At 49.0% G+C, this 20,295-nt stretch overlaps 1 protein-coding gene across 1 annotated transcript; it reads left to right on the forward strand.

Annotated features, from left to right (window-relative positions):
• The first annotated feature begins 3,429 nt into the window (after positions 1-3,429).
• Positions 3,430-9,547, forward strand: c8a (complement component 8, alpha polypeptide). Its single transcript, XM_029643005.2, has 11 exons — positions 3,430-3,621; positions 4,944-5,058; positions 5,198-5,345; positions 5,520-5,667; positions 5,834-6,023; positions 6,143-6,325; positions 6,604-6,847; positions 7,081-7,218; positions 8,070-8,227; positions 8,848-9,073; positions 9,228-9,547. The coding sequence occupies exons 1-11, from the start codon at positions 3,473-3,475 to the stop codon at positions 9,374-9,376; spliced, it is 1,848 nt and encodes a 615-aa protein (XP_029498865.2). The 5' UTR covers positions 3,430-3,472; the 3' UTR covers positions 9,377-9,547.
• Positions 9,548-20,295: the final 10,748 nt, after the last annotated feature.

The raw sequence follows: 20,295 nt of genomic DNA on the forward strand, positions 1-20,295 counted from the left end.
CCAGAAATCCCCTAAGTGTGCATTTCCGAGAAGCGCCAAAGCCACCTGAGTTCCCTCGAATCACCGGCGACGGCTGAGTCGGTTACTCCTGAGCCTATGCAACTGGGCAGAGCTAAATTGTCACCTAGGGAATGTTCTCACAGTGTGAGCTCCAACTGTTGTCTGTACTGTGTGGCTGTGGGACATTATATAGCCACCTGCCCTGTTAAGAGACCTATTTAAGTAAGTACAAGAATTCTCTAATTCCCATCATCCGCACTCCTTTGTTTGTGTGATACTCCTGTGGGGAGACCAGTCTAAGTCACTCTGGGGCAGATGAGAGCTTTATGGATGCTACCCTAGTTTCTGAATTAGGTATCCCCACTCAACTCCTCTCTGTTCCCATGGACGCTAGAGCACTGGATGGTCGCTCCATTGGAAGAGTTACCCACAGCACTGTTCCCGTTAATCTGCGGGTTTCATATTGAGTCAAAAAAGCTTTCATTTATTTATGTATTATTATTATCCCCCCCCCTCCATGTTCCTGTTTTGGGATTTTCCTGGTTCCAAAAACACAAACCCGGTATTGATTGGACCACGAGTTTAAGCCTGGGTTTTAGTCCATTCTTTAATTCCCATTGCCTTAAAGTGACGTAGCATATTGAGGACTCTGGCTGCTGGAAGCATCCATTCTTCTGCATCCCCTGCCAGCACACGGTTTTTCTTTGTGGAAAAGGACAAGACCCTGCGTCTGTGCATTGACTACCTGGGTCTTAATGACATAACTATCAAGAATCGTTACCCCCTACCACTCCTCTCCTCGGTTTTCGAACCTCTCCAGGGGGCTAACATCTTTTCCAAGCTGGACCTTCGGGAATGCCTACCACCTGGTTCGTATACGCAAAGGAGATGAGTGGAAGGCAGCTTTAAACACTGCCAGTAGACATGATGAGTACCTGGTCATGCCTTTTGGTCTCACCAGGTGTCTTCCAGGCCCCGGTAAACGATGTGCTCCGGGACATGTTAAATCGTTTTGTGTTCGTCTACCTCGACGATGTCCTGTTTTTTCCCCCCATTCTGCCCAAGAACACGTCCTCCATGTTCGACAAGTCCTTCAGTGCCTCCTGGAGAAATAGTTATTTGTGAAAGCAGAGGAGTGCGAGTTCCACCGTTCTACAATCTCCTTTCTGGGATATGTCATAGCTGTAGGAAATGTCCAGATGGACCATGAAAAGGTGAAAGCAGTAGTGGATTGCCCCCAACCTACATCCAGGGTGCAGCTGCAATTTCTCCTGGTCTTTGCCAATTTCTACCGCTGTTTCATTCAAGGCTACAGCACCCTGGCGGCCCCCTTCTCTGTACTCACCTCTCCCAAGGTGCCGTTCACATGGTCCCCAGCTTTTGACAGAGCCTTTGTGGACCTGAAGCATCGGTTCACTACAGCCCCAATCCTCGTCCATCCGGACCCATCCCGTTAGTTTGTGGTTGAGGTCGATGCTTCTGATGTTGGAGTGGGGGCCATCCTGTCCCATCGGTCTGCCCAGGACCAAAAGCTCCATCCCTGTGCCTTCCTGTCCCATTGTCTCAATTCTGCAGAAAGAAGCTACAACGTAGGTGACCGAGAACTCCTGATGGTCAAGATGGCACTGGAAGAGTGGAGGCACTGGCTGGAAGGAGCAGAACATCCATTTTTGGTTTGGACCGACAATAAGAATTTGGAACATCTCCGCACAGCCAAGTGCCTTAACTCCAGGCAGGCCCGGTGGGCTCTGTTATTCACCAGATTCAACGTCACCATTTCCAACCGCCCAGGGTCCAAGAATGTCAAACCTGACGCCCTCTCTCGCCTACACAGTTCTGCTGCCACACCCTCTGACCCCGACACCATCCTCCCTACCTCATGCCTTGTGGCTTCAGTGGGCTGGGATATTGAGACCCTGGTCTGTAAGGCACAACGTTCCCAGCCTGACCCTGGGGGGGCCCGGCTAACCGGTTGTTCGTCCTTAATTCAGTCCAGTCCCAGGTATGGAATGGGCTCATTCCTCCAGGCTTACCTGTCATCCGGGTTCCCGTCGAACCCTGGCCTTCCTCCGACAACATTTCTGGTGGCCCATGGTTCCTGACGCCTCTGCCTTTGACGCCGCATGCACTGTTTGTGCTCAGAATAAGACATTGCAGCAAGCTCCGTCTGGCCTTCTTCACCCACTACCTGTCCCTGGTCCCATATTTCCCTGGACTTTGTCACTGGGCTCCCTCCGTCTGATGGCAACACTGTCATTCTGACGGTAGTGGATTGGTTTTCCAAGGCTGCCCATTTCATTCCTCTCCCCAAACTACTCTCTGCCAAAGAGACACCCCAGCTCATGGTGCAGCATGTCTTCCGGATCTATGGACTCCCGGTGGACATGGTCTCCGTCCGGGGTCCTCAGTTCTCGTCTCGGTTCTGGAAGGCGTTCTGCACCCTTATTGGGTCGTCGGCCAGCCTGTCCTCCGGATTCCATCCCCAATCCAACGGCCAGTCGGAGTGAGCGAACCAAGCTCTGGAAACAAGTTTAATATGCCTCGTCTCAACCAACCCCACTACCTGGAGCTGACAACTGGTCTGGGTGGAGTACGACTGGACACTCTTCCCTGTTTGACCACGGGACTCTCCCCTTTCGAGTGCTCCATGTGTATCAGCCTCCACTCTTCCCAGAACAAGAGCAGGAAGTCAGCATACCTTGGGCTCAGATGTTCGTCCGCCACTGTCGGCGTACCTGGAGAAGAGCCATGCAAAATAGTCTTGCGTGACAATAAATCTGCACAGTTAGCTGATCTGCGTTCCATACACCCACTGTTGAGCCTCCCACTTCTGTTGACACGCCCACTTCAGACACGCTTTATGCAGGCAGTTATCCATGGCTCAAACGTTGCCTATTATATTGACAAAATAGTCGAGTGACCGCTCTAACAATGGAAATGCATGCCCTCAAACATTTTCACCATCATTGTAAAGCCCTAGTTATTGTTGCTTTGACAAAGTGAAATAGTTCTTTAAATGTTGTTTTTTGATTGACTGAGCGTGTACAACATAATATCACGTCAACCCTGTTACCCATAAAGTCTACAAATGTTTTAACACATCAATTTCCCCTCCACGCTGCACATAACACGCTTACATTCCCCCAAACATGTTTTTTTGTGTAAAGTTGAACATGTGCTCTTTGTGACAGAACATTAAAATGAGGTGAAGTTAGTTGGACCAAGTTACACTTCTCAAAATATGCTCTATTCATGGAACGACCTGTGTGTGTGTTTTGTACTACGAATTTTGGAAGTGAGTGGGCCAGGATGTGGTGTGCTTGTGTAGGCCTATGTGTGTGATATTACGAAAAATATATTTCCCAACTGTTGGAGCATGTTTACCCTTGATCAATCATTTACTGTGGCCTCTTATGACATGAGTGTACTTACCCCAGGATGACAACTATCAGTCATCTAAACAAAGCTTAACATGAGCTCATTTTCATCAAGGAGCTCTTTTATTTCTAATATGAATAGACTGATATGTGTATTATTGGGCTCCTGCCTTCTGCTGCTGGTTTTAAACAAATCTCTCACTGTAGATGCAACGGAGTACTCGTGGAATATGGCTGAAACCAGGTAGATTTCTGTAGTTTTTACCACAAATACTACTACTTTTATTTACTACTACTGGGTGATTCCAGCAGGAGCAGAAACTATTACCGGTATCTCAGATTGTTCTGGCAATTCTCACACTGAAACTTCATTGGGAGGTAGAATGACTGAAACACTTTTTACATTTGTATCACAAAACATTTTTGAGAAAATCATGATCATTTAGAGACAGAATACAGACAGTTTACACACATTATGTACAACTAGGTAGAATGAGCATAGAGCTATAAGAGAATGGGTACTGTATACAGCTGATGTGTATTATCAGTATGAATATATTTAAATGCAGTATAGTGCAGGTATTTGTGTACATTTCAGAGCTGGCTTGATGCGGTGTGCATGCATTTTACAGACACGCTTATCCAGAGCAACTAGGGTAAAGAGCCTTGCTCATGGGCACATCGTTAGACTAGTCTGCGATTTGAACCAGCGACCTTTCGGGTTATGCCTCCTGTCAGACCATATAATATGTGACCCGTACATGATACAGACAACATCTGGGTGTCATTATACTCCTTATAATGTACTCTATCATATGGAGTATGTCTAGATACTGAAATACACGTTCACATGAATTTATTTACCCTTTTTTGATGAAGCTTTTTTTGAAACAATACACTCTTCAAACCCATCACATTTCCAGAGTGGCTCTGGTACTTTTAATGATATGACCCATTTTATACATATAACCAATCACAGCCCTCCTTTAGGATTGCATATTCAGCAAATCACCAGCAGAGGGCGTGCCCTTAGAAATCATTTACCATTTACAGTATTGCTGGTGTTCATAAAATTGGTCACAATTTCAGAATTAGCAGAGCCCACTTTGGAAATGTGATCTACTTGTACTTAAAATGAACAAAATCCAAAATAATAGTTTTGAGATATTTATATGAATATTTTTTTTATGTAGAATAAATTTGTGTGAAAATGTGTATTTCAGAATCTAGACATAGTCCATATGTTAGAGCACACTTATCAGGGGTATAATGACACCCAGATGTTGTCAGTATCGTGTACGGTTCACAGATCACGTATAGGCATGTATAGGTCTAAAAACACCAATAATGGCAACTTTCACCATGATAAAAAAAATAAAAAATTGTGATGTAAATATGTAAAGCATATCACACATACCTCCTCCCAATTACATTTCTATGGGAGAATTGACAGAAATTCTAAGATAACAAAAATATTTTCTGCTCCCGCTGTTGTGGAATCGCTCTACTTCAATCTAAAATGTCCGTGAAGCTTGAAACTGTAATGGTATTTGTATTTGACTGAAGAACAGGGCAATCTGCTATTAGGAGGGTCAGAAGTGTCAACAAACCAGCTCCTATCAACTGTAAGATGAAAATGTGGTCGTCATGGACCCCTTGTGACTCCTGCACAGACAAGAAGGTAAAGGGTTGCTTCTCATTATATGGTTCATGTTCAAGGCTTGGGACTAAATAGTAAACTATAGTTTCTATGATACACAATGATCTGTTGTTCCACTAAAACAATTCTCATATTTGTGTTCATTATTTATATTGCCCAGTTTCGTTTCCGTTACATGGAGAAAGCGTCCCAGTTTGGTGGGAGACCATGTTTGGATAGTCAGTGGGAAGAGCTGGCATGCCCCACAGCACAGGCAGTGTGTTGGGAACCAGACATCTGTGGAGAAAGATTCACCTGCAATGCCACAGGTAAGTACACAATTTACATCACCTCCAACCTCAAGCCAAGCGTACAATGTGTTGAGTCTTCTTTTGTCTCCAAATGTTTCATGTGGTTTTCATATGGGTGTGTGTGTGCATACGTGCTTGTAACGAGCGTGTGTGTGTGTGTGTGCGTGTGTGCGTGCATCCATCCGTACTTAGGTCGTTGTGTGAGCCAGGCGCTTCGCTGTAACGGTGAGGTCGACTGTGACGACGAGTCTGATGAGACGGACTGTGAGCAGGTGGACGACAGACAGGACAAGTGTTCCACACTGCTACCCATCCCTGGAGCTGGCCGAGGCACTCAGGGGTAAGCAGGGGTCAGAGGACAGGGGTCATCAACAGTCATAATAAGTGGGAACAACAGGATGCATCTGACACACAAAAGACATGTTGCTGTTTGTGCTGCACACACACACACACACACACACACCTCATTTGAAACAACAACAAAGTATTGCTCTTTATGTTCCTAGCTTTAACATACTGACAGGAGAATTTGTGGACCACGTTCTTGACCCACAATACTATGGAGGACAGTGTGAATATGTCTACAATGGAGAATGGAGAAAACTCATCTATGATCCCTTCTGTGAGAATTTACATTATAACGAGGATGAGAAAAACTATCGTAAACCCTACAACTTCCATACATACCGCTTCATGGTACGGTACTGTACTGTATGCATCGTCATGACACAAAATGTACACTTTTTACAATGCTCAATTTATCAATGACATTTGAAAAAAGTCATATGTGTTTTGTTATTCTTGCGTTATTCTAGGCCCAGGCCACTTCTGAAGGCTCCTCAGAGTATTATGAAGATATGGCCACATTACTGAAAGCCAGAAAGACGGAAGATTCTTTTAATCTGGGTGTTACTGTTGGGATTCAGTACGTGGAGTTTGGAGTATCAGGGAATGTGGAGTCTGAGTTACTAACAAATCTAACAAAATACACCGATCAGGTAAGAGAATACGTCTTAAATAATACCCCCGAAACAGCCTCTTTATACCCAGGGAACACAACTGTAGTTAGTCCCTGGCTGCGTTTTATTCCAGGAGGCTATTGCCTACAACCTTGTTTTCTCAGATCCACGAAGGGTAGTTAACGAGAACAGATGGGACGTAAACATCCATCCTGAAATGAAACCCCTGAGTCCTATATTTCTCATTTGAGCATGTATGAAGCTGAAAAGCGCTATACAAATATAGTTCTGGTTATGTGTTCTCCTTTGTCCCTCAGGAACTTGGCTTCATCAGGTTGCAGTCTAAGGTTCAGACGGCCCAGTTTAAGATGAGGAGCGAGGGGCTGATGCTTCATGAAGACATGTACCTGTCCCTCATGGAGCTTCCTGAGGAGAAGTATGACTTTGGCCTGTACTCCCGCTTCCTCAACACATACGGAACGCACTACGTCACCCAGGGCATCATGGGAGGGACCCTGGAGTATGTGGCGGTCGTCAACACAACCGCCATGAAAACATCTAGTATGGTGTCTTTTTTTATTTCTGTGATGCTGTCGTTGAATGAGTGAGCGAGGTTTCAGACTGGGTCAGTGGTGGAAAAAGTGTGAAGGATTTTTAGACCTTTCTATATTTTGGAAGGAACCATATAATATTATCATGTGAGTTATTATAGTCAACGGTATATTTGAAGAGTCCATTTCTGTGTGAATTTAATGCTTATTCCAAAACTTGTTTTTGCTCTTGACTTTTAACAGAGATTGATGCGGAACAACTTAAAGGGTGTTTGGGTGGATCCATTGGCATAAGCAGTCCTATAGGCAAGACGAAGCAGGTAGAAGTTGGAGGCAAACTTGAAATCAAAGGTTGCAAAGGCACCGGCTCTTATGAAAAAGGTGTGTGATCGTCCCAACCGACCTTATCTAGCAAAGGACACCTTGGGTAACATTTCCTACTTTTTCTACCAACACCAGATACCAAAGGACACCTTGGGTAACATTTCCTACTTTTTCTACCAACACCAGATACCAAAGGACACCTTAGTTAACATTTCCTACTTTTTCTACCAACACCAGATACCAAAGGACACCTTGGGTAACATTTCCTACTTTTTCTACCAACACCAGATACCAAAGGACAGCTTAGTTAACATTTCCTACTTTTTCTACCAACACCAGATACCAAAGGACACCTTGGGTAACATTTCCTACTTTTTCTACCAACACCAGATACCAAAGGACAGCTTAGTTAACATTTCCTACTTTTTCTATCAACACCAGATACCAAAGGACACCTTGGGTAACATTTCCTACTTTTTCTACCAACACCAGATACCAAAGGACACCTTAATTAACATTTCCTATTTTCTACCAACACCAGATACCAAAGGACACCTTGGGTAACATTTCCTACTTTTTCTACCAACACCAGATACCAAAGGACAGCTTAGTTAACATTTCCTACTTTTTCTACCAACACCAGATACCAAAGGACAGCTTGGTTAACATTTCCTACTTTTTCTAACAACACCACATTTCTAGCTCATTTCAAATGTATATTGTTGTTCAACTTTCTGACTTTCTGGTAGTAGCATTCAGTTAGAGCAATTGTGGGTAACAGGGATAGGGTCTATTCCATTTCAAAAGAGTTCATTCAGTAAGTATACTGGAATTGCAGTTTACTTCCAGAGTTTACTGAATTGAGATGGACCCAGGTGGATAATTGAGGATTTCCCTCTGTAACCCAGAGATGTATGGCAGCTCCAGTATGATCAAGGACATTGTGACGCTGGTGAAGGGGGGCAGTACAGGAAGTAGTGGGGGTCTGCTGGCCATCAAGGACCCTGACACATACAGGAAGTGGGGCCTTTCTCTCAAGTACAACCCAACGCTCATCGAGTTTGAGGTATAATAGCATTTACTTACAGATATACCTAAACACACTGTATATAGCCAATGATGTATATAAACCCTGGATTGCTGATGCGATGTATTGGCCATTGAGAGGCTTTGAAGCCAGCAGTCAGCCATATTGGCACTCCCCAGTAGAAGCAGTCCTCCATAGGAATGAATAGAATTCTACAGTATTTCAATTAAATGTTTCAAGGACAATTTGTTGTTGTTGTTGTAGTGGGTACAGTAACATTAGAACTTTCAGAAAATGTTACTTTAAGAAATGTTTGTGTATATACTGTATGTTTAGCTCACATAACATTATTTAAAAGTCTGTAATAAAATAAACATGACAAAAACAAATGTAGACATTCATAAATGCATTTCTATAGCTTCCAGAATATTTTTTACAATGGTGGGGGAGTGCCAGTCAACCAGTGTATATATACATTGTGTATTCAGCACACAGATGGTGCTGGACATTACATCTGTGCATGCTACTTGAAACATGGTACTTTTACGTGTTTACTTTATCTACAGTGCATTCAAACATAGTACATTCAATATGCACAAACACATTAAGTAACTCATCAAGCATGGTCGCCTCTTCCCTCCTCTCCCCCCTCTCCCCAGACCCTGCCCATATTTGAGCTGGTGCGTCTGAGCACAGCGGGGGACCACGTGGGGGCACGGCCGGCCCACCTGAGGAGGGCGTGGGAGGAGTATCTGCTCCAGTTCAACTCCTGTCGCTGTGCCCCCTGCAGGCATGACGGCATCCCTGTCCTCTCCCAGACCTCCTGCCACTGCATCTGCAAGCAGGGTTTCGGAGGGGAAGCCTGCGAGGAAACCCTCAGGAAAGGTGGGCGTAACAGTGCTATTATATGCAGTTACTTATATCTGCCCTCAGATGACAGCAAGTGCCACACCTTACTACAGTAACTATGCTATTCAGTTAGTATGTGTAGAGACTTAGATGAGTGGGTAACACAGCCTGGCATTCTGTCGCCTGAAAGGTTCCACGACGGACGGGGCCTGGAGTTGCTGGGGAACGTGGTCTTCCTGTCAGTCAGGAAGTAAGACGCGCCGACGGTCATGTGACAACCCCCAGCCAGATGGGGGAGCCGCCTGCCTTGGCTCCTCCTCCCAGAACCAACGCTGTTGATGTCACCAGCCAGACGGGTCACAGCGCGGCAGGGGGCACAGATTTCAAAACTACATCAGGAAATAGGAGTGAATACCAATGATGTTCATTATGTTACCAACTCTGTATTTTTATCTGGACAGAAAGATGAGGGTCAAAAAGTTTGTTCAGAAATAAAAACAGTTAAAGATATTCTCGATTATCAAATCATTTTGTTTTATTTGTCACATGCGCAGAATATGTTTTATCTCCTCAGTTATCTCACTGTCACTATAAAAGACTCAACAATGAAAACATACTGTAACACAGGCACAACACTTCCAATTATTTTACTAGGCAAGTCAGTTAAGACCAAATTCTTATTTACAATGATGGCTTAGGAACAGTGGGTTAACTGCATTGTTCAGGGGCAGAACAACATATTTATACTTTGTCAGCTCAGGGATTCGATGTAACAACCTTTCAGTTACTGGCCCAACACTCTAACCACTAGGCTACCTGCTGGTTACTGGCCCAACACTTTAACCACTAGGCACCCTGCTGGTTACTGGCCCAACACTCTAACCACTAGGCACCCTGCTGGTTACTGGCCCAACACGTTAACCACTAGGCACCCTGCTGGTTACTGGCCCAACACTCTAACCACTAGGCACCCTGCTGGTTACTGGCCCAACGCTCTAACCACCCTGCTGGTTACTGGCCCAACGCTCTAACCACTAGGTTACCTGCTGGTTACTGGCCCAACGCTCTAACCACTAGGCTACCTGCTGGTTACTGGCCCAACGCTCTAACCACTAGGCTACCTGCTGGTTACTGACCCAACGCTCTAACCACTAGGCTACCTGCTGGTTACTGGCCCAACGCTCTAACCACTAGGCTTCCTGCTGGTTACTGACCCAACGCTCTAACCACTAGGCTACCTGCTGGTTACTGGCCCAACGCTCTAACCACAGGCTACCTGCGGGTTACTGGCCCAACGCTCTAACCACTAGGCTACCTGCTAGTTACTGGCCCAACGCTCTAACCACTAGGCTACCTGCTGGTTACTGGCCCAACACTCTAACCACTAGGCTACTTGCTGGTTACTGGCCCAACACTCTAACCACTAGCCTACCTGCTGGTTACTGGCCCAACACTTTAACCACTAAACACCCTGCTGGTTACTGACCCAACACTCTAACCACTAGGCTACTTGCTGGTTACTGGCCCAACACTCTAACCACTAGCCTACCTGCTGGTTACTGGCCCAACGCTCTAACCACTAGCCTACCTGCTGGTTACTGGCCCAACGCTCTAACCACTAGGCTACCTGCTAGTTACTGGCCCAACGCTCTAACCACTAGGCTACCTGCTGGTTACTGACCCAACACTCTAACCACTAGGCTACTTGCTGGTTACTGGCCCAACACTCTAACCACTAGGCTACCTGCTGGTTACTGGCCCAACGCTCTAACCACAGGCTACCTGCGGGTTACTGGCCCAACGCTCTAACCACTAGGCTACCTGCTAGTTACTGGCCCAACGCTCTAACCACTAGGCTACCTGCTGGTTACTGGCCCAACACTCTAACCACTAGGCTACTTGCTGGTTACTGGCCCAACACTCTAACCACTAGGCTACCTGCTGGTTACTGGCCCAACACTTTAACCACTAAACACCCTGCTGGTTACTGACCCAACACTCTAACCACTAAGCTACCTGCTGGTTACTGGCCCAACACTCTAACCACTAGGCTACCTGCTGGTTACTGGCCCAACACTTTAACCACTAGGCACCCTGCTGGTTACTGGCCCAACACTTTAACCACTAGGCTACCTGCTTTTTACTGGCCCAACACTTTAAGCACTAGGCTACCTGCTGGTTACTGGCCCAACACTCTAACTACTAGGCTTCCTGCTGGTTACTGACCCAACGCTCTAACCACTAGGCTACCTGCTGGTTACCGGCCCAACGCTCTAACCACTAGGCACCCTGCTGGTTACTGACCCAACGCTCTAACCACTAGGCTACTTGCTGGTTACTGGCCCAACGCTCTAACCACTAGGCACCCTGCTGGTTACTGGCCCAACGCTCAAACCACTGGGCTTCCTGCTGGTTACTGGCCCAACGCTCTAACCACTAGGCACCCTGCTGGTTACTGGTCCAACGCTCTAACCACTAGGCTACCTGCTGGTTACTGACCCAACGCTCTAACCACTAGGCTACCTGCTGGTTACTGGCCCAACGCTCTAACCACTAGGCTTCCTGCTGGTTACTGACCCAACGCTCTAACCACTAGGCTACCTGCTGGTTACTGGCCCAACGCTCTAACCACAGGCTACCTGCGGGTTACTGGCCCAACGCTCTAACCACTAGGCTACCTGCTAGTTACTGGCCCAACGCTCTAACCACTAGGCTACCTGCTGGTTACTGGCCCAACACTCTAACCACTAGGCTACTTGCTGGTTACTGGCCCAACACTCTAACCACTAGGTTACCTGCTGGTTACTGGCCCAACGCTCTAACCACTAGGCTACCTGCTGGTTACTGGCCCAACGCTCTAACCACTAGGCTACCTGCTGGTTACTGACCCAACGCTCTAACCACTAGGCTACCTGCTGGTTACTGGCCCAACGCTCTAACCACTAGGCTTCCTGCTGGTTACTGACCCAACGCTCTAACCACTAGGCTACCTGCTGGTTACTGGCCCAACGCTCTAACCACAGGCTACCTGCGGGTTACTGGCCCAACGCTCTAACCACTAGGCTACCTGCTAGTTACTGGCCCAACGCTCTAACCACTAGGCTACCTGCTGGTTACTGGCCCAACACTCTAACCACTAGGCTACTTGCTGGTTACTGGCCCAACACTCTAACCACTAGCCTACCTGCTGGTTACTGGCCCAACACTTTAACCACTAAACACCCTGCTGGTTACTGACCCAACACTCTAACCACTAGGCTACTTGCTGGTTACTGGCCCAACACTCTAACCACTAGCCTACCTGCTGGTTACTGGCCCAACACTTTAACCACTAAACACCCTGCTGGTTACTGACCCAACACTCTAACCACTAAGCTACCTGCTGGTTACTGGCCCAACACTCTAACCACTAGGCTACCTGCTGGTTACTGGCCCAACACTTTAACCACTAGGCACCCTGCTGGTTACTGGCCCAACACTCTAACTACTAGGCTTCCTGCTGGTTACTGACCCAACGCTCTAACCACTAGGCTACCTGCTGGTTACCGGCCCAACGCTCTAACCACTAGGCACCCTGCTGGTTACTGACCCAACGCTCTAACCACTAGGCTACTTGCTGGTTACTGGCCCAACGCTCTAACCACTAGGCACCCTGCTGGTTACTGGCCCAACGCTCAAACCACTGGGCTTCCTGCTGGTTACTGGCCCAACGCTCTAACCACTAGGCACCCTGCTGGTTACTGGTCCAACGCTCTAACCACTAGGCTACCTGCTGGTTACTGGCCCAACGCTCTAATCACTAGGCTACCTGCTGGTTATTGGCCCAACGCTCTAACCACTAGGCTACCTGCTAGTTACTGGCCCAACACTCTAACCACTAGGCTACCTGCTGGTTACTGACCCAACACTCTAACCACTAGGCTACTTGCTGGTTACTGGCCCAACACTCTAACCACTAGGCTACCTGCTGGTTACTGGCCCAACGCTCTAACCACAGGCTACCTGCGGGTTACTGGCCCAACGCTCTAACCACTAGGCTACCTGCTAGTTACTGGCCCAACGCTCTAACCACTAGGCTACCTGCTGGTTACTGGCCCAACACTCTAACCACTAGGCTACTTGCTGGTTACTGGCCCAACACTCTAACCACTAGGCTACCTGCTGGTTACTGGCCCAACACTTTAACCACTAAACACCCTGCTGGTTACTGACCCAACACTCTAACCACTAAGCTACCTGCTGGTTACTGGCCCAACACTCTAACCACTAGGCTACCTGCTGGTTACTGGCCCAACACTTTAACCACTAGGCACCCTGCTGGTTACTGGCCCAACACTTTAACCACTAGGCTACCTGCTTTTTACTGGCCCAGCACTTTAAGCACTAGGCTACCTGCTGGTTACTGGCCCAACACTCTAACCACTAGCCTACCTGCTGGTTACTGGCCCAACACTTTAACCACTAAACACCCTGCTGGTTACTGACCCAACACTCTAACCACTAGGCTACTTGCTGGTTACTGGCCCAACACTCTAACCACTAGCCTACCTGCTGGTTACTGGCCCAACACTTTAACCACTAAACACCCTGCTGGTTACTGACCCAACACTCTAACCACTAAGCTACCAGCTGGTTACTGGCCCAACACTCTAACCACTAGGCTACCTGCTGGTTACTGGCCCAACACTTTAACCACTAGGCACCCTGCTGGTTACTGGCCCAACACTTTAACCACTAGGCTACCTGCTTTTTACTGGCCCAACACTTTAACCACTAGGCTACCTGCTGGTTACTGGCCCAACACTCTAACTACTAGGCTTCCTGCTGGTTACTGACCCAACGCTCTAACCACTAGGCTACCTGCTGGTTACCGGCCCAACGCTCTAACCACTAGGCACCCTGCTGGTTACTGACCCAACGCTCTAACCACTAGGCTACTTGCTGGTTACTGGCCCAACGCTCTAACCACTAGGCACCCTGCTGGTTACTGGCCCAACGCTCAAACCACTGGGCTTCCTGCTGGTTACTGGCCCAACGCTCTAACCACTAGGCACCCTGCTGGTTACTGGTCCAACGCTCTAACCACTAGGCTACCTGCTGGTTACTGGCCCAACGCTCTAATCACTAGGCTACCTGCTGGTTATTGGCCCAACGCTCTAACCACTAGGCTACCTGCTAGTTACTGGCCCAACGCTCTAACCACTAGGCTACCTGCTGGTTACTGACCCAACACTCTAACCACTAGGCTACTTGCTGGTTACTGGCCCAACACTCTAACCACTAGGCTACCTGCTGGTTACTGGCCCAACGCTCTAACCACAGGCTACCTGCGGGTTACTGGCCCAACGCTCTAACCACTAGGCTACCTGCTAGTTACTGGCCCAACGCTCTAACCACTAGGCTACCTGCTGGTTACTGGCCCAACACTCTAACCACTAGGCTACTTGCTGGTTACTGGCCCAACACTCTAACCACTAGGCTACCTGCTGGTTACTGGCCCAACACTTTAACCACTAAACACCCTGCTGGTTACTGACCCAACACTCTAACCACTAAGCTACCTGCTGGTTACTGGCCCAACACTCTAACCACTAGGCTACCTGCTGGTTACTGGCCCAACACTTTAACCACTAGGCACCCTGCTGGTTACTGGCCCAACACTTTAACCACTAGGCTACCTGCTTTTTACTGGCCCAACACTTTAAGCACTAGGCTACCTGCTGGTTACTGGCCCAACACTCTAACTACTAGGCTTCCTGCTGGTTACTGACCCAACGCTCTAACCACTAGGCTACCTGCTGGTTACCGGCCCAACGCTCTAACCACTAGGCATCCTGCTGGTTACTGACCCAACGCTCTAACCACTAGGCTACTTGCTGGTTACTGGCCCAACGCTCTAACCACTAGGCACCCTGCTGGTTACTGGCCCAACGCTCAAACCACTGGGCTTCCTGCTGGTTACTGGCCCAACGCTCTAACCACTAGGCACCCTGCTGGTTACTGGTCCAACGCTCTAACCACTAGGCTACCTGCTGGTTACTGACCCAACGCTCTAACCACTAGGCTACCTGCTGGTTACTGGCCCAACGCTCTAACCACTAGGCTTCCTGCTGGTTACTGACCCAACGCTCTAACCACTAGGCTACCTGCTGGTTACTGGCCCAACGCTCTAACCACAGGCTACCTGCGGGTTACTGGCCCAACGCTCTAACCACTAGGCTACCTGCTAGTTACTGGCCCAACGCTCTAACCACTAGGCTACCTGCTGGTTACTGGCCCAACACTCTAACCACTAGGCTACTTGCTGGTTACTGGCCCAACACTCTAACCACTAGGTTACCTGCTGGTTACTGGCCCAACGCTCTAACCACTAGGCTACCTGCTGGTTACTGGCCCAACGCTCTAACCACTAGGCTACCTGCTGGTTACTGACCCAACGCTCTAACCACTAGGCTACCTGCTGGTTACTGGCCCAACGCTCTAACCACTAGGCTTCCTGCTGGTTACTGACCCAACGCTCTAACCACTAGGCTACCTGCTGGTTACTGGCCCAACGCTCTAACCACAGGCTACCTGCGGGTTACTGGCCCAACGCTCTAACCACTAGGCTACCTGCTAGTTACTGGCCCAACGCTCTAACCACTAGGCTACCTGCTGGTTACTGGCCCAACACTCTAACCACTAGGCTACTTGCTGGTTACTGGCCCAACACTCTAACCTCTAGCCTACCTGCTGGTTACTGGCCCAACACTTTAACCACTAAACACCCTGCTGGTTACTGACCCAACACTCTAACCACTAGGCTACTTGCTGGTTACTGGCCCAACACTCTAACCACTAGCCTACCTGCTGGTTACTGGCCCAACACTTTAACCACTAAACACCCTGCTGGTTACTGACCCAACACTCTAACCACTAAGCTACCTGCTGGTTACTGGCCCAACACTCTAACCACTAGGCTACCTGCTGGTTACTGGCCCAACACTTTAACCACTAGGCACCCTGCTGGTTACTGGCCCAACACTTTAACCACTAGGCTACCTGCTTTTTACTGGCCCAACACTTTAACCACTAGGCTACCTGCTGGTTACTGGCCCAACACTCTAACTACTAGGCTTCCTGCTGGTTACTGACCCAACGCTCTAACCACTAGGCTACCTGCTGGTTACCGGCCCAACGCTCTAACCACTAGGCACCCTGCTGGTTACTGACCCAACGCTCTAACCACTAGGCTACTTGCTGGTTACTGGCCCAACGCTCTAACCACTAGGCACCCTGCTGGTTACTGGCCCAACGCTCAAACCACTGGGCTTCCTGCTGGTTACTGGCCCAACGCTCAAACCACTGGGCTTCCTGCTGGTTACTGGCCCAACGCTCTAACCACTAGGCACCCTGCTGGTTACTGGTCCAACGCTCTAACCACTAGGCTACCTGCTGGTTACTGGCCCAACGCTCTAATCACTAGGCTACCTGCTGGTTATTGGCCCAACGCTCTAACCACTAGGCTACCTGCTAGTTACTGGCCCAACGCTCTAACCACTAGGCTACCTGCTGGTTACTGACCCAACACTCTAACCACTAGGCTACTTGCTGGTTACTGGCCCAACACTCTAACCACTAGGCTACCTGCTGGTTACTGGCCCAACGCTCTAACCACAGGCTACCTGCGGGTTACTGGCCCAACGCTCTAACCACTAGGCTACCTGCTAGTTACTGGCCCAACGCTCTAACCACTAGGCTACCTGCTGGTTACTGGCCCAACACTCTAACCACTAGGCTACTTGCTGGTTACTGGCCCAACACTCTAACCACTAGGCTACCTGCTGGTTACTGGCCCAACACTTTAACCACTAAACACCCTGCTGGTTACTGACCCAACACTCTAACCACTAAGCTACCTGCTGGTTACTGGCCCAACACTCTAACCACTAGGCTACCTGCTGGTTACTGGCCCAACACTTTAACCACTAGGCACCCTGCTGGTTACTGGCCCAACACTTTAACCACTAGGCTACCTGCTTTTTACTGGCCCAGCACTTTAAGCACTAGGCTACCTGCTGGTTACTGGCCCAACACTCTAACCACTAGCCTACCTGCTGGTTACTGGCCCAACACTTTAACCACTAAACACCCTGCTGGTTACTGACCCAACACTCTAACCACTAGGCTACTGCTGGTTACTGGCCCAACACTCTAACCACTAGCCTACCTGCTGGTTACTGGCCCAACACTTTAACCACTAAACACCCTGCTGGTTACTGACCCAACACTCTAACCACTAAGCTACCTGCTGGTTACTGGCCCAACACTCTAACCACTAGGCTACCTGCTGGTTACTGGCCCAACACTTTAACCACTAGGCACCCTGCTGGTTACTGGCCCAACACTTTAACCACTAGGCTACCTGCTTTTTACTGGCCCAACACTTTAACCACTAGGCTACCTGCTGGTTACTGGCCCAACACTCTAACTACTAGGCTTCCTGCTGGTTACTGACCCAACGCTCTAACCACTAGGCTACCTGCTGGTTACCGGCCCAACGCTCTAACCACTAGGCACCCTGCTGGTTACTGACCCAACGCTCTAACCACTAGGCTACTTGCTGGTTACTGGCCCAACGCTCTAACCACTAGGCACCCTGCTGGTTACTGGCCCAACGCTCAAACCACTGGGCTTCCTGCTGGTTACTGGCCCAACGCTCTAACCACTAGGCACCCTGCTGGTTACTGGTCCAACGCTCTAACCACTAGGCTACCTGCTGGTTACTGGCCCAACGCTCTAATCACTAGGCTACCTGCTGGTTATTGGCCCAACGCTCTAACCACTAGGCTACCTGCTAGTTACTGGCCCAACGCTCTAACCACTAGGCTACCTGCTGGTTACTGACCCAACACTCTAACCACTAGGCTACTTGCTGGTTACTGGCCCAACACTCTAACCACTAGGCTACCTGCTGGTTACTGGCCCAACGCTCTAACCACAGGCTACCTGCGGGTTACTGGCCCAACGCTCTAACCACTAGGCTACCTGCTAGTTACTGGCCCAACGCTCTAACCACTAGGCTACCTGCTGGTTACTGGCCCAACACTCTAACCACTAGGCTACTTGCTGGTTACTGGCCCAACACTCTAACCACTAGGCTACCTGCTGGTTACTGGCCCAACACACTTTAACCACTAAACACCCTGCTGGTTACTGACCCAACACTCTAACCACTAAGCTACCTGCTGGTTACTGGCCCAACACTCTAACCACTAGGCTACCTGCTGGTTACTGGCCCAACACTTTAACCACTAGGCACCCTGCTGGTTACTGGCCCAACACTTTAACCACTAGGCTACCTGCTTTTTACTGGCCCAGCACTTTAAGCACTAGGCTACCTGCTGGTTACTGGCCCAACACTCTAACTACTAGGCTTCCTGCTGGTTACTGACCCAACGCTCTAACCACTAGGCTACCTGCTGGTTACCGGCCCAACGCTCTAACCACTAGGCACCCTGCTGGTTACTGACCCAACGCTCTAACCACTAGGCTACTTGCTGGTTACTGGCCCAACGCTCTAACCACTAGGCACCCTGCTGGTTACTGGCCCAACGCTCAAACCACTGGGCTTCCTGCTGGTTACTGGCCCAACGCTCTAACCACTAGGCACCCTGCTGGTTACTGGTCCATCGCTCTAACCACTAGGCTACCTGCTGGTTACTGGTCCAACGCTCTAACCACTAGGCTACCTGCTGGTTATTGGCCCAACGCTCTAACCACTAGGCTACCTGCTAGTTACTGGCCCAACGCTCTAACCACTAGGCTACCTGCTGGTTACTGACCCAACACTCTAACCACTAGGCTACTTGCTGGTTACTGGCCCAACACTCTAACCACTAGGCTACCTGCTGGTTACTGGCCCAACACTTTAACCACTAGGCACCTTGCTGGTTACTGGCCCAACGCTCTAACCACTAGGCACCCTGCTGGTTACTGGCCCAACACTTTAACCACTAGGCACCCTGCTGGTTACTGGCCCAACGCTCTAACCACTAGGCACCCTGCTGGTTACTGGCCCAACGCTCTAACCACTAGGCACCCTGCTGGTTACTGGCCCAACGCTCTAACCACTAGGCACTCTGCTGGTTACTGGCCCAACACTTTAACCACTAGGCACCCTGCTGGTTACTGGCCCAACGCTCTAACCACTAGGCACCCTGCTGGTTACTGGGCCAACGTTTTAACCACTAGGCACCCTGCTGGTTACTGGCCCAACGCTCTAACCACTAGGCTACCTGCTGGTTACTGGCCCAACGCTCTAACCACTAGGCTACCTGCTGGTTACTGGCCCAACACTTTAACCACTAGGCTACCTGCTGGTTACTGGCCCAACACTCTAACCACTAGGCTACCTGCCGCCCCTATTAGCTTTATTTCAATTAAGAGTCTGGGACAATATCAGAAACAGTCAATTCCACCTGGAGTCCTCTGCAGGCCATGCCTCTGTTGTAGGGTTGTTACACTGGCGGCTCCTTGTCTTAGCCCTCTCCTTGCAGGGCGGCCACGAACCCCAGCAGGCTCCAGCTATGGCTATATCTGTTAGGGTCAAAGTTTAAACGGTTAAACCTCCATAATAGCATGGAAATGGCAATACTGTGGAAATTAAATAGAGATGTTTAAGCTACAGGTGAAGGTATTTTCATGTAGTTTTGTGTTTTTATTAAGAGGCTGACCTGGTCGTTGGGTGAACTCACCTTCCAGCCCACTGTAGCCAGATGGACACACACTCACATCTAGAGCCTAATGAGAGAGATGAAGACATTGTTATCATTGTGATGATCATCATCCTCAGCATCATCATCATCACCATCTCTCATAAGTTTATAAATATAAAGTATAGTTGGATTGAGGGAGGGAGTCTTTTAAGAAAAGCCCATCTGTTTTTGAAGCAGGCAGGAGGGACGGTGTTTAGCATAGCGGCAGGAGCTGTCTCATCAGGTTCTTCTTCAGGAAGATATCGTGGGAGAAGTCTCTGGAGGTCACCAGCTTATATCGCAGTCGCGTCTGTCACACAGGCCACAACATCACAACCAACTCAGGACTGGAGTCTGACAGACAGGTAGAGGACACCTATAGACAGAGCGAAGGAGGTAAAGAGAGAGGAGATAGACAGAGAGGGAGACAGAGAGAGAGAGAGAGACAGGCAGACAGAGGGAGACAGAGGGAGGGAGTCAGAGAGAGAGGAGATAGACAGACAGAGGGAGACAGAGAGGGAG

This window comes from Oncorhynchus nerka, linkage group LG9b (assembly GCF_034236695.1).
Source record: "Oncorhynchus nerka isolate Pitt River linkage group LG9b, Oner_Uvic_2.0, whole genome shotgun sequence".
Lineage (NCBI taxonomy): Eukaryota > Metazoa > Chordata > Actinopteri > Salmoniformes > Salmonidae > Oncorhynchus > Oncorhynchus nerka.

Bases quoted from the DNA above. Each gene is read 5' to 3' on its own strand.
- c8a (XM_029643005.2), top strand. From the start codon at position 3,473: ATGAGCTCATTTTCATCAAGGAGCTCTTTTATTTCTAATATGAATAGA. The intron at 6,024-6,142 runs GTACGGTACTGT...GCGTTATTCTAG, and splicing joins TCCATACATACCGCTTCATG to GCCCAGGCCACTTCTGAAGG. The intron at 9,074-9,227 runs GTGGGCGTAACA...GTCGCCTGAAAG, and splicing joins CGAGGAAACCCTCAGGAAAG to GTTCCACGACGGACGGGGCC.